Source organism: Thermobia domestica, chromosome 1 (genome assembly GCF_964235325.1).
Source record: "Thermobia domestica chromosome 1, izTheDome1.hap1.1, whole genome shotgun sequence".
Lineage (NCBI taxonomy): Eukaryota > Metazoa > Arthropoda > Insecta > Zygentoma > Lepismatidae > Thermobia > Thermobia domestica.
The window spans coordinates 130051582-130063835 of record NC_137454.1 but is presented as its reverse complement, the minus strand read 5'-3'; the positions used below and the strand labels follow the sequence as shown (position 1 = coordinate 130063835).

Here is a 12254-nt window from a genome sequence, read left to right as displayed (position 1 = left end):
GGATTGGACTGAAACAGATTTTGAGCACACTTAATGTACCGAATATAAATTTTTGAAACAACGGCTTACGATACTAGACAGTAACAACCGAACGCAACATTGCTACTTCAAAAGGAAGCTGCTTATTGCAAAAATATTAACGTGCTGGTCTTGTGTATAGCAGAGCAAATGCATTCTTAAGAATCTTTATCGATATTCACTTACAATACTCACGGTATGCGTCTGTTACTTAGTAACAAAATTTTGAGTGGGAACTCCCATCTTCCTCAGCGACGTTATCTTAAAGCACCTACAACACATCAATGGTTATGGTATAAAAGTTATCAAAAGTTTCTTCTAGTAACAAAAATATAGACAAATACCTCCACTGTTACCAGTAACAAAAGTTACATTCTTGAAAATTTAATCTCGTCAAGAGGGCATTGTGATGGACAAACAGTGTGTATGTGGGTTTCCTCGTTTCTCCTACTTTCGTCACTCCACCATTATCATTAACCTCATCATCATCAACTCCCTTAGCTTCGATGTATAATCGTGGGACTTTAAACTCAGAAATAAATAAATAAAATAAAATAAAAAAATCACAGAACCCCTCTGAAACTTTTCTCGGCATTTCGTGAATGTTGCAGAATCGGTGGAGATTCCAGGTTTACTTGCCAGTGTAAAAAATTATCAATAGGTTAAACCAAAAAGAATATGTGTACCCGAACAGCTGAACATATTCGTGCTACTAAGATTCTCAATTCTTAACAATTATCTGGACTGTCATTACATCTTAGGTAGTGATGTGAGGTAGAAAATTTTCCGCGGAAAATTTTCCATTTCGGAAAATTTTCCGCTATATTTTTCCGGAAAATTTTCCGTTCTAAAAAAATATCAGTAATCAAGTAACAATTCCTCAGCAATCATGAAATTGATTGAATTCATGTATAGAAATGTTAAAAACTGAAAGATCGTTTAAAGAATCTGAAAATTTTCATGGCTCAGACAATTTTCAGTATTATGTAGGAACAAGTTAAACAATTGTTCATGAATCGAAATATTTCCTGCCTCATATGGAAAAATTGAAGAATTTTTTATGAGTCGGAAAGTTTTCATCATTACGAAGCAAGAATTAAAACAACTGTTTCCTGAATCGGAAAGTTTTATTGCTCTGTAGAAACAAGTGAGAGGAATTTTCATAGATCGGAAAATTTTCATTACGATGTAAAAACAAGTGGAAAACACTTTTCATAGGCCTGACAAATTTTGATATTATGTATAGTGATGTTAGGTGGAAAATTTTCCACTATATTTAACTGCACATAAAGCTACAAAATTGAATTTCAGTAGAGGAAAGTTAGTCAGCAACAAATTATAATTTTCCAATTAGCTTTCGGGAACCGGAAAATTTTGTATTTCAAGTTGGGAAATAAACTTTTACCACAGTTTTCTCTCTATATATAGAAGAAAATTTTTCACCTCATATCAACGATGTACGAATAAGTGGACTCTTCTTTTACGAATCGGAAAATTTTCCGGAAAATTTTAATCACTGTACACGACAGGCAATTTTTCGATTCATGAAAAATTGTTCCACTTGTTCCTACATAGTACTGAAAATTATCTAAACCATGAAAATTTTCAGATTCTTTAAACGATCTTTCACTTTCTAACATTTCTATATATGAATTAAATCAATTTTATGAATACTGACGAATTGTTACTTAATCACTGATATGTGTTAAGAACGGAAAAATTTCCGGAAAAATATAGAAGAAAATTCTCCACCTCACATCACGGCTAAACAACGATGTAGGAATAAGTGGAGTATATTTTTACGAATCGGAAAATTTTCCGTTTCAAAATTTCCCGGAAAATTTTCATCACTGTAGAGGACACAATTTTTCAATTCATCAAAAATTGTTCCACTTGTTCCTACATAATACTGAAAATTGTCTAAGCCATGAAAATTTTCAGATTCTTTAAACGATCTTTCACTTTTTAACATTTCTATATATGAATTCAATCAATTTTATGAATACTGACGAATTGTTACTTAATCACTGATATTTGTTAACAGAAATATTTCCGGAAAAAATATAGAATAAAATTTTCCAACTCACATCTCAACTAAACAACGATGTAGGAATAAGTGGAATATATTTTTATGAATCGGAAAATTTTCCGGAAAATTTTCATCACTGTACAGGAGACAACTTTTCGATTAATGAAAAATTGTTCCACTAGTTCCTACATCGTACTGAAAATTGTCTAAGCCATGAAAATTTTCAGATTCTTTAAACGATCTTTCACTTTTTAACTTTTCTATATACGAATTCAATCAATTTTATGAATACTGACGAATTGTTACTTAATCACTGATATTTGTTAAGAACGGAAAATTTTCCGGAAAAATATAGAATAAAATTTTCCACCTCACATCTCAACTAGACAACGATATAGGAATAAGTGGAGTATGTTTTTATGAATCGGAAAATTTTCCGGAAAATTTTCATTGTACAGGACAGACAATTTTTCGATTCATGAAAAATTGTTCCACTAGTTCTTACATCGTACTGAAAATTGTCTGAGCCATAAAAATTTTCAGATCCTTTAAACGATCTTTCACGTTTCTATATATGAATTCAATCAATTTTACGAATACTGACGAATTGTTACTTAACCACTGATATTTGTTAAGAACGGAAAATTTTCCGGAAAAATATAGAAGAAAAATTTCCACCTCACATCTTAACTAGACAACGATGCAGGAATAAGTGGAGTATGTTTTTATGAATCGGAAAATTTTCCGGAAAATTTTCATTGTACAGGACAAACAATTTTTCGATTCATGGAAAATTGTTCCACTAGTTCTTACATCGTACTGAAAATTGTCTGAGCCATGAAAATTTTCAGATCCTTTAAACGATCTTTCACTCTTTCACGTTTCTATATAGGAATTCAATCAATTTTATGAATACTGACGAATTGTTACTTAACCACTGATATTTGTTAAGAACGGAAAATTTTCCGGAAAATTATAGAAGAAAATTTTCCACCTCACATCTTAACTAGACAACGATGCAGGAATAAGTGGAGTATGTTTTTATGAATCGGAAAATTTTCATTGTACAGGACAAACAATTTTTCGATTCATGGAAAATTGTTCCACTAGTTCTTACATCGTACTGAAAATTGTCTGAGCCATGAAAATTTTCAGATTCTTTCAACGATCTTTCACTTTTTAACGTTTCTATATATGAATTCAATCAATTTTATGAATACTGACGAATTGTTACTTAATCACTGATATTTGTTAAGAACGGAAATTTTTCCGGAAAAATATAGAAGAAAATTTTCCACCTCACATCTCGACTAAACAACGATGTAGGAATAAGTGGAGTATGTTTCTGTAAATCGGAAAATTTTCCGGGAAAATTTTCCAGAAAATTTTCCGGAAAATTTTCCGTTTCAAAATTTTCCGGAAAATTTTCATCACTGATCTTAGGGAAAATGAACAGAATACTATTAACGTAAGATTAATGGAAAAAGCAAAAAACTACGACTTGAAAACAAAACTAAGAAGCCTTTTGACATTAATACATGAAACCCTGCTCTTAATCTTGACAAAGGTGAAATTAACCCGATTTGGAGTGATCGTATTTACTTCATTTTGCCGCTGGTTGGAAAGAAAGAGAAATAATAACAGTGAAAAGTAAACTGTGCCTATCTTCACAGTGTTACGATGGGTCATGTGTCATATTATATTTTTCAATGTGAAGTGTATATCTACTTTGAATCATATTTTATCCATTTTACCTTCACATATTGTTTTCCACCTTTATACCACTTGTCAAACGTAAGCAATCTGAAGATGAGGACCGTGTTCCTCGAAAGTACTACTTAGTTTTTGAGACTTTTGAGACATGAAGGTTGCCATTTTATTTGCTATATTGTTTCTGTGGAAGTTCAAATTCTTAAGAATGCGATTTTTGTTATTGAGGTACTTCCATATAGTTTTATTACTAGCAAAAAAGAAAAAAAAAAGTTTGATACCTCTATACCACAACCACAGATGTGCACAGATTTGCAGGTGCTTTAAGATAACGGAGATCAGGAAGATGGAAGTTCCTATTGAAAATTCGGCAATTACTAAATAAAAGACGCATGCCAAGATTAGTTCAAATATGTTTGTAATAATGCGTCAGTTTAGTTCCTTAAGTTGTTACTCTCTATCAATTTTATGCCTATGTCACAATTACCATTATTAAAACTTCACGATAACACAGTTATTGAAAATAACAATCCGTTCATTCAATACAATTTTATAAAATTAAATGGCTCACTTTCCAAAACAGTCATGCTGTTTGTCACTGACTTATTGACAATAAATAAATAAATAAAATAAAACTACAAAAATTATTATGAAGCGTAATGAACATCCTTGAGAGCAAGGTGGGTCACTGATATAGGGCTAACCTATGTTTCTACGGGTTCCGATTCGATTCCAGGTCGCAAGAGTTTGTGACGCACAACATTATGTCCGTCGATTTTCTCTACGTTCTTCCCGTTTCCTTCTACCTTTCTTATTCCACATTATTTCATTATCACTCAATTTAATTAATCATCCATCTTCTTTACCCACAGGGCATAACTGTGGCACGTAAATCAAGAAAGTTCATTTCATTTTCATGAACACTATTAAATTTTAGAAGAAATCATTTTAATTTCTCATTTTAAACGGATGATTATAACAATGGTTAGGTCAGCACTGTTATATATATACGGAGAAGAAACATGGCCAATAAAGAAAGCACAAAAAAGAAAAAAAGACTGCTGTGCTGGGTGCATGGGAAGAGAGTGGGGAACAAGAGAATAAGGGGTACAGTCAAGGTTTTACAGATAGCTTAAGATGACCCAAGAAAGAAGATTGCAGTGGTGGCAACTGAAATGAATGGGAAGAAAAGTAGTGGACGACCAAGGAAATGGAAGAATACAGTTAAGAAAGGCTTCAAAGAGATAGGTTTAACAGAGAAAAATTTCGGAACAAGGCTTTATGGGAAAGACTCAGCAGAAACGCCGCTCCACATAAGTGGGAAAAGACGGAGGAAGAAGAGAAATGGAATACTCATACACGGCAGGTGTATCTAGCGATGTAACAGAATTACAGGATACACTGATGAATATGTTAATTAGAAATCTTGATCAACAGTGCAGAGAATTAGTTAATGATATCAGTGTATGTTAGTACAAACTGTCTTCTGAAAGAAAGAAAGCCTACTTAGTGAGCACTATCATATGGCATGTAATTACTTTACTGAAAATTTATAATAAAACGCAACAGGTACGCAGTGAAAATCAATAATGCCTACCTTGTTAAGTATCCTTTTGATTGCTGTTTAGAAAAAAAAATGCTTGACAAGAAAGGCATTGTGGATATTTCACCACATTTATATTGTTTATGCTGCTCAACAGTAAATACATGAAAGTTATGACACTTTAAAAACAAAACGTTATACTTCCTGAATTTCGATCAATCCCGTTTCCTCCCACTTTCTCACTCCACCAATTCTTCCATCACCATTCACTTGCCTTGTTAATCCGTCTCCCTTAGCCTAAGGAGCATAATCGTGGGACGTTAAACGGAAAGATTTTGAATTTCAAGCAAGATTGAGCGAAGGCATGCACAACCAAGAAGGGAAAAAAGTGTTGTAAACTTCTATTTGACTATGACTTTCCAAAAACTCGCATGTCCTGTAACGCGATACGTTGTCAGAGAAATGAGAGTAGGTGTATGTCACTAATTATATTGAGTATTGGTTTTAAACAGGGTTGCTGGAACTTTCTCCAGCCAAAAAATACCAGTTTTTTGGGGGGAGGGGGTAAAAACCCACATAAAAGACCAAAATATCCCCCTCAAAAAACTTCAAAAATATACTTCAAACCTGGGATTAGAACGATAACCTTAATGTCATTTCAATGGTGTTTCTCAGCATAAGCTTACTTTCAGGACTTGTAGAAAATATATTTGGTCTAGGAATTAATTCGTGCGGTTGGTACGCACACATTGAAGCTGTAGTACAAACACAAAATACATAAATACCTTAAGAAAAATATTGTTCATCGCTAGCCACCACTTTCGCCCATCTGTCAGGCAATGTACGGATTCCGTGGCGAAAGAAGTCTTCATCCTTGGAAGCGATCCAGTCAGAGACCCATGTTTCGATATCTTCTGAAGAAGTAAACCGCTGTCCAATCAAATCGTTGTTCATGCAATCGAACAAGTAGTAGTCCGAAGGAGCAACGTCTGGTGAATACGGCGGGTGGGGTAAAACTTCCCATCCGACATTTTCTAAATAGGTTTTGACCGGTTTTGCGACATGTGGGCGAGCGTTATCATGTTGAACAATAAGTTTATCATGTCTGTTCTCCCATTCTGGTCGTGTTCTGGCCAGAGCTTGCTTCAAACGCATTAATTGTCGTCGATAACGTTCTCCATTCATAGTTTCACCCGGTTGCAGCAGCTCATAGTACACCACACCTTTCATATCCCACCATATGCACAGCATAACCTTTGCACAGTGAATATCTCGTTTTGGTTGTGATGGACCTGGTTCACCTGGTTTCACCCAGGCCTTTTTTCGTTTAGGGTTCTCGTAATGGATCCACTTCTCATCACCCGTAATAATTCGATGCAGAAACCCCTTTCTGCTCTGTCGTTGAAGCAGCAATTCGCAAATGGTTTTTCGTCTTTCAACGTCTCTGTCTTTCAATTCATGTGGAACCCAATGTGACATCTTTTGAATCATTCCCATGGCTTTCAAGCGTTTGGAGACTGTTGTTTGATCAACGCCTAATGCTGCTGCAAGTTGTTCCTGCGTTTGACACGAATCCTGCTCGAGCAATGCTGTCAATTCTTCGTCTTGAATTTTTTTTTTTGGCTGTCCAGCTCGCTCTTGGTCTGCCAAGCCGAAATCATCACTTCTAAACCGTGCAAACCACTTCTGACACGTTCGCTCAGCTAGAGCATGGTCACCATACACTTCCACCAAAATACGATGACTTTCAGTCGCACTTTTCTGCATGTTAAAGTAATGCAGCAGGACACCCCGCAAAAACACTTTATCAGGCACAAATTGCGCCATGTTCACTTAACTACAAACTGGTGTTGGTGACGTTTTAATCCACTGCCCTATACTACGAACGATACGCGATGACAGGGGTTTGCAACACATGTGTGGATACACGGAACTGTGGGACGCTCCGTTCGTTGCGCCATCTCTTGTCCACCCGCACGAATTAATTCCTAGACCAAATATATTTATCAAGAGATCATCTCCAGAAAATGGTGTTAAAAAATGTATGGGAAATTTTTTTCACGCTCGATCAAATTAGCTGTAACGACGTTCAACTGAAATCTGGTAGACAAAGCAATGAAATTACATTTCCTCTGCCTTTGTAGATCTACTCGCGTAGCAGTACAAACAAATAATCATTTATTTTAATCCATCTGTAATTTAATTACAAATCGGAAATTCTTCACTTAGAAAATGATATTAATCACTAAAGATATAAATCTAGTTTGTAACGCCTTTAGATAACTACATAAAAACAAACGAAAAAGAATTGCATTAAAAAGGAAACAAAATCCTTTCTTATGATAATTACAAATGAACTAACCAGACTTTTTAAAAATATTATAATTGATATAAAAAGGCAACAAACCCTTCTCTTAAAAAAACGTAATTACTAGAATTCAATGTGTATTTCCTCAACACTACACTTGGATAACTGCACATAAAAACGAAAGATTTGCATTTAAAAAGAGATCAGAAACTTTCATTTTTCTTGCGTTATCTGTGGACTATGTGACGTATGTTAAAGGTCTTTTAATCGTAAAATAAGGCAAACTGGCAAGTGGAATTAGATTTAAAAAAAGAAAAAACTTTGGCTACATTTCAGTTCTTCCACACAAGCAGGCAAAACAAGTTAAGTTAATTAAGTTCGCGTCACAACCTTTACCCTGCCCTTGTCGCGGCACATTCTAATAAAGGATTCTATATCATATTATATAGAATAACTCATCTCTTTGTTACTCTACAAAATCCTCTACTGCGTCTTTTCTAAAAATCAAAACAATGGAGTTCCAATGGTGCAACGTTTATCTCATAAAACGCTAATAGGATTTCGCAGACTCCGTTCGTGTGACAAGGGAATTTTATATTTTAATATGCACAACAGAACATGCTTAAATAGTATTTTAAGTAGAATAGGGCTTTCAATGTAACTACAAAATTTAATAAAACCCAATTTTGCCTAATAAAACTTACTGGGCTAGGTTTTTGAGAAACTCGGTTTTAATGTATGATTATTAATGGAGATGCAAAATTTTTATTTAACATCGTCCGGATTAAGGCCATATGTTATCTACTAAACAGGCTACTATTAACTGCAAGCTAGGTAAACACATCCTAACACAAAATCTGACAATTTAAGTACGTAGGGTGCTTTAAGAGGCCTCATCACTGCGAAATTAAAATATCGCTAATTTTACAGTAATTATGTGATATCTTCAAATAGGTAAAAGATAATCGAAAAGTGGAACAAGACCTCCCTAGACAATATTATTTTGCGTGAGATACCGTTATCACGACTCATTTATCTGCTTTCGATTCTCAGCCATTTTGGAAATCGGCATTTATTTTCGCGTTTCTAAATAACTGCAAACGGAAAGCTACTAGGTGACTTGTGATAACGGTACCTCATGCAAAATAACATCGTCTAGGGAGGTCTTGATCTACTTTTCGATCATCGTTTATCTATTTGAAGATATCATATAATTAATATAAAATTAGCGGTATTTTAATTTCGCTGTGATAGGGACTCTTAATATTACGAACATTACATTTTGCTTCAAACTGGACCAATGGGGATTGGTGTAATTTGGCTGTCGAAGATAGTAATACTGTGCAATTGTTTACAGTCTGTAAAACACGCACAAATCTGTACCTTGTGGTCACTACAAGATAGTATTGCATATAGTCCGTGTCATACAGACCGAAACTGGAAGATTCACACGACAGGGAGAACGATCGTAGGGAACAGGCGCGTTCATGACGGTGAGTATACGCATAAAGGAAGATGCCATTCTATCTTTATTTTCTAATATCATAGTTTGTTTTCATGCTGGAAAGTAGTATTTGGTAAGAAAAGCGTTGATAGTAGTACAGTATAAACCCGACCCGACCATCCCTTACAGAATGTCAAACGGAGTAAGTGTTAACATATATTCCGTCAAAGACAATCACAGCGGAAGCACCAGAAATTTTTATTCTAATCATTTATGTTTGGCGTAGTGTTTCCATTTCACATAGAATCGTTTATTCATTTTCAACACATTGTCAGTATGCATAAAAGTATCATGGTAAACAGCAATTATATTGTGTATGACATCAATTTCGAAAATAAATGTTAACCCACTTCTCGCATAATTAACTTCTGTAAAATAAAACAGCATATCTTCCTTGCTCTTATAATAAGGAAAAAGTGATATATGATACAAAATCCAAAGTGGAATAGAAGTAAAAAAAATTCTGGGAAAGCTTTTTGAAAAAAATATTTGGTTGACATATATTTAATAGCAGTACGTACATTTCTGTTCAGAATGTATTTACATGAGAAAACAAGTTTTCCACGGCTACTGAATAGTATATCCAGTATTAGTTTCGTATTGCTTACCTTATTACTAGACCTACACTGCTAGTATCTGTGGTCTCCAGCTCGTAGAGCAAGTGTTCATGTTTCGGTTGGGTACTAATATTTGTGTACGTTTCTTTACCGGTCTGCGCCATCATGAAATGTGGGCGACTACTTTAGACTTGCGCGTAGGACCCCTAGCAGATTTTGGCTACCTTAAGTAAGTATATCCCTCAATAAATTGGTATTCGTGCTTTTCTCGCGCAGAAGCAGGAGTTTTAATCGAAGAAGGACCATGCGTACTTAATATTTTGATTTGGCAGGCGGCCCTTTTGAGACTAGTTACAAAATATTCTTAACCTTAAATTTACATAGACAATTCGGAAAACGATTACACATTATTCATTCTTCTCTAACTAGTCGTTCATAACAAAGATACTTATTATATTACATAGATTAAACAAATATTAACTTCCTTGGATAAGCAGAATTACACGTAGGCTTGTCTCATTCTTACCTGAAAGTTGGTCCCCAGTATTCATCAATTCCTTCAATTTCCTGTAGAAATAATTCATGATGTTGCAGCCTTGTATCCTGATGTAAGCCTTCCATAATAAAATATACAACAAATATACACTACTTTATGAAACACGCCTTGAAATTTCCGACCTCTGACATTCCGTACATTTCTTTCCACCACCTTGCATTTCTTCACTCCTTTACGCATGCAGTGTTGCCCAGCGTCGATATTTAATTCTCAATATGCAATTTAGTTCGAGGAGTTTTCTGTTTTTCTTATAACATTCTTGGCTTTCCAATTGCTTTATATGACAATATACGATCGTTAAATTAAAATCATGGAAAACTACAATTCTGCCTTAAGGTGAAAATAAAATATGAAATATTAAGAAAATGGTCCCCACTCATGAGCGCCCAAGTTTTCTAGAGGGGGCTCAAATCCTTGGTTGCTATATTACGTTTGGTATTTTTATGTGTATTAAGAAAATCTTAAGAAATTTAATACATTTTCATGAGCCAGGGGACCTCGGGCCCCACCCTGCCCTCCTCTTCGGGCGCCCATGTCCCCACTCCCCTGAGGTCAATGAATTATCTCGATAGGCGCCCCCTGCGAACTTCAAAACTTTCTCAGTGACTTTGTTTTGTATCCCTTATCCCCTTCATGATACAATTTCCAAGAAGTTCGGTTTATCAAGACTCATTTATATAGTTACCATATCCGTCCGTCCGTCCGGGGACTAATATTCTCGAGAACTACTTGGTCAATCATCAACAAATTTGGTCAGAATGTAGAGTATCAAAAGTTGGGTATCGAGTTCTCTTTTTGGGCCCGATTCTCAAACCAGAAGTGGTAGAAATTAACCACTTCCGGTTTTAACGATCACTGTGGAACAAAAACTGTCACAATACGGCGGGATATTTAAATGATTTTTAATAGTCCGTAGCATACGAAACAAAAGCGTGTAGCATCACTTCTATTGTGCACAGAGTGGATGCCTGCATTGACTCGAGCCGAGCCCGGGGGCCGGGCTCGGGCCTACAAAAATATGTCACTTCGAGCCTGAGCCTACAAAGCATGTCACTTCGAGCCCGGGCCGGGCTCGGACCGTGAATTTTTTAAATATACAACCATATTTCTCGGGCCATTTCGGGCCTAACTTCGTAAATACTGTACAACGATATTTATTGGACCGTTCTTTCTGGAAAACTTTTAAAGTACAACTGCAAAATTAAACCTCTAATTGCTGTAAATAAAAATAAAGTTTTGTGTTAATTATTAAATTTCTGTAATTCGGGCTTATTTTGGGCTCACTTGATTATCACACGAGCTCGGACCGGGCTCGGGCCTAAATGCTAAGACATATTTCGGACTCGAGTCGGGCCTCACATTGTAAATTCACGGGCCGGGCCGCGCTCGGGCTAATAATTCCGGCCCGTGCAGACCTCTAGCACAGAGACATAAAGTAAAAAGTATTTTGTTATCCACGGTCTCTACTATATTTTTTGGTGGCATTTATGATACTTTCTCCAAATTCAGTGGGGTCAGGGGGCAAAAGCCCATAATTGTGAAAAAATCATAAATTTGGGGGGAAATACCCCAAACTCACCCGTTTACGATTTGGTTTGTAGAAAATTGTCCTTGGAAATGTACCTACAACCTTCCCAATACAAAATCAGGTTTTTTCAGGACGAAATACGAAATTGTATTGTTACTATAATTTTTTTCTGAACCTTGCAAATTGGAAAAAATGTGCGAAATTATGTCATTGGAATAATGTCTTGCAAAAAAATAAAAAGTAAATAATTATGACGTTGATACCAGGTCAGAAATCACCTTTATATTCTTGGGCAAGGTCCTTGCTATAATTTTGGTGGTATTTGAGATACTTTGTCCAAATCCAGTGGGACCAGAAAGGCAAAAGCCCAAAATTGTAGAAAAAATTATAAATTTGGGGGGAAAGACCCCAAACCTACCCGTTTTTTCGCATCTGAATCATGTCCAAAATGTCAACGACGAGATGATTTTAAACGTTTAGTTGATGCTGCTAAAAATTTGT

General features: G+C 35.4%; 1 protein-coding gene across 2 annotated transcripts in view; it reads right to left on the bottom strand.

Moving 5' to 3' along the window:
- Sec15 (exocyst complex component Sec15) overlaps positions 1-10419 on the bottom strand; it is a 162062-nt gene extending 151643 nt beyond the window's left edge. The window contains exon 1 of one of the 2 annotated variants that reach the window (XM_081763407.1): positions 10196-10419. In XM_081763407.1, coding sequence (XP_081619533.1) covers positions 10196-10290 — 95 coding nt within the window. In that variant the 5' untranslated portion in view covers positions 10291-10419. Of the gene's footprint in view, positions 1-9720; positions 9861-10195 lie in introns of those variants that run through there. The other variant, XM_081763402.1, reaches the window with a different exon arrangement.
- Positions 10420-12254: the final 1835 nt, after the last annotated feature.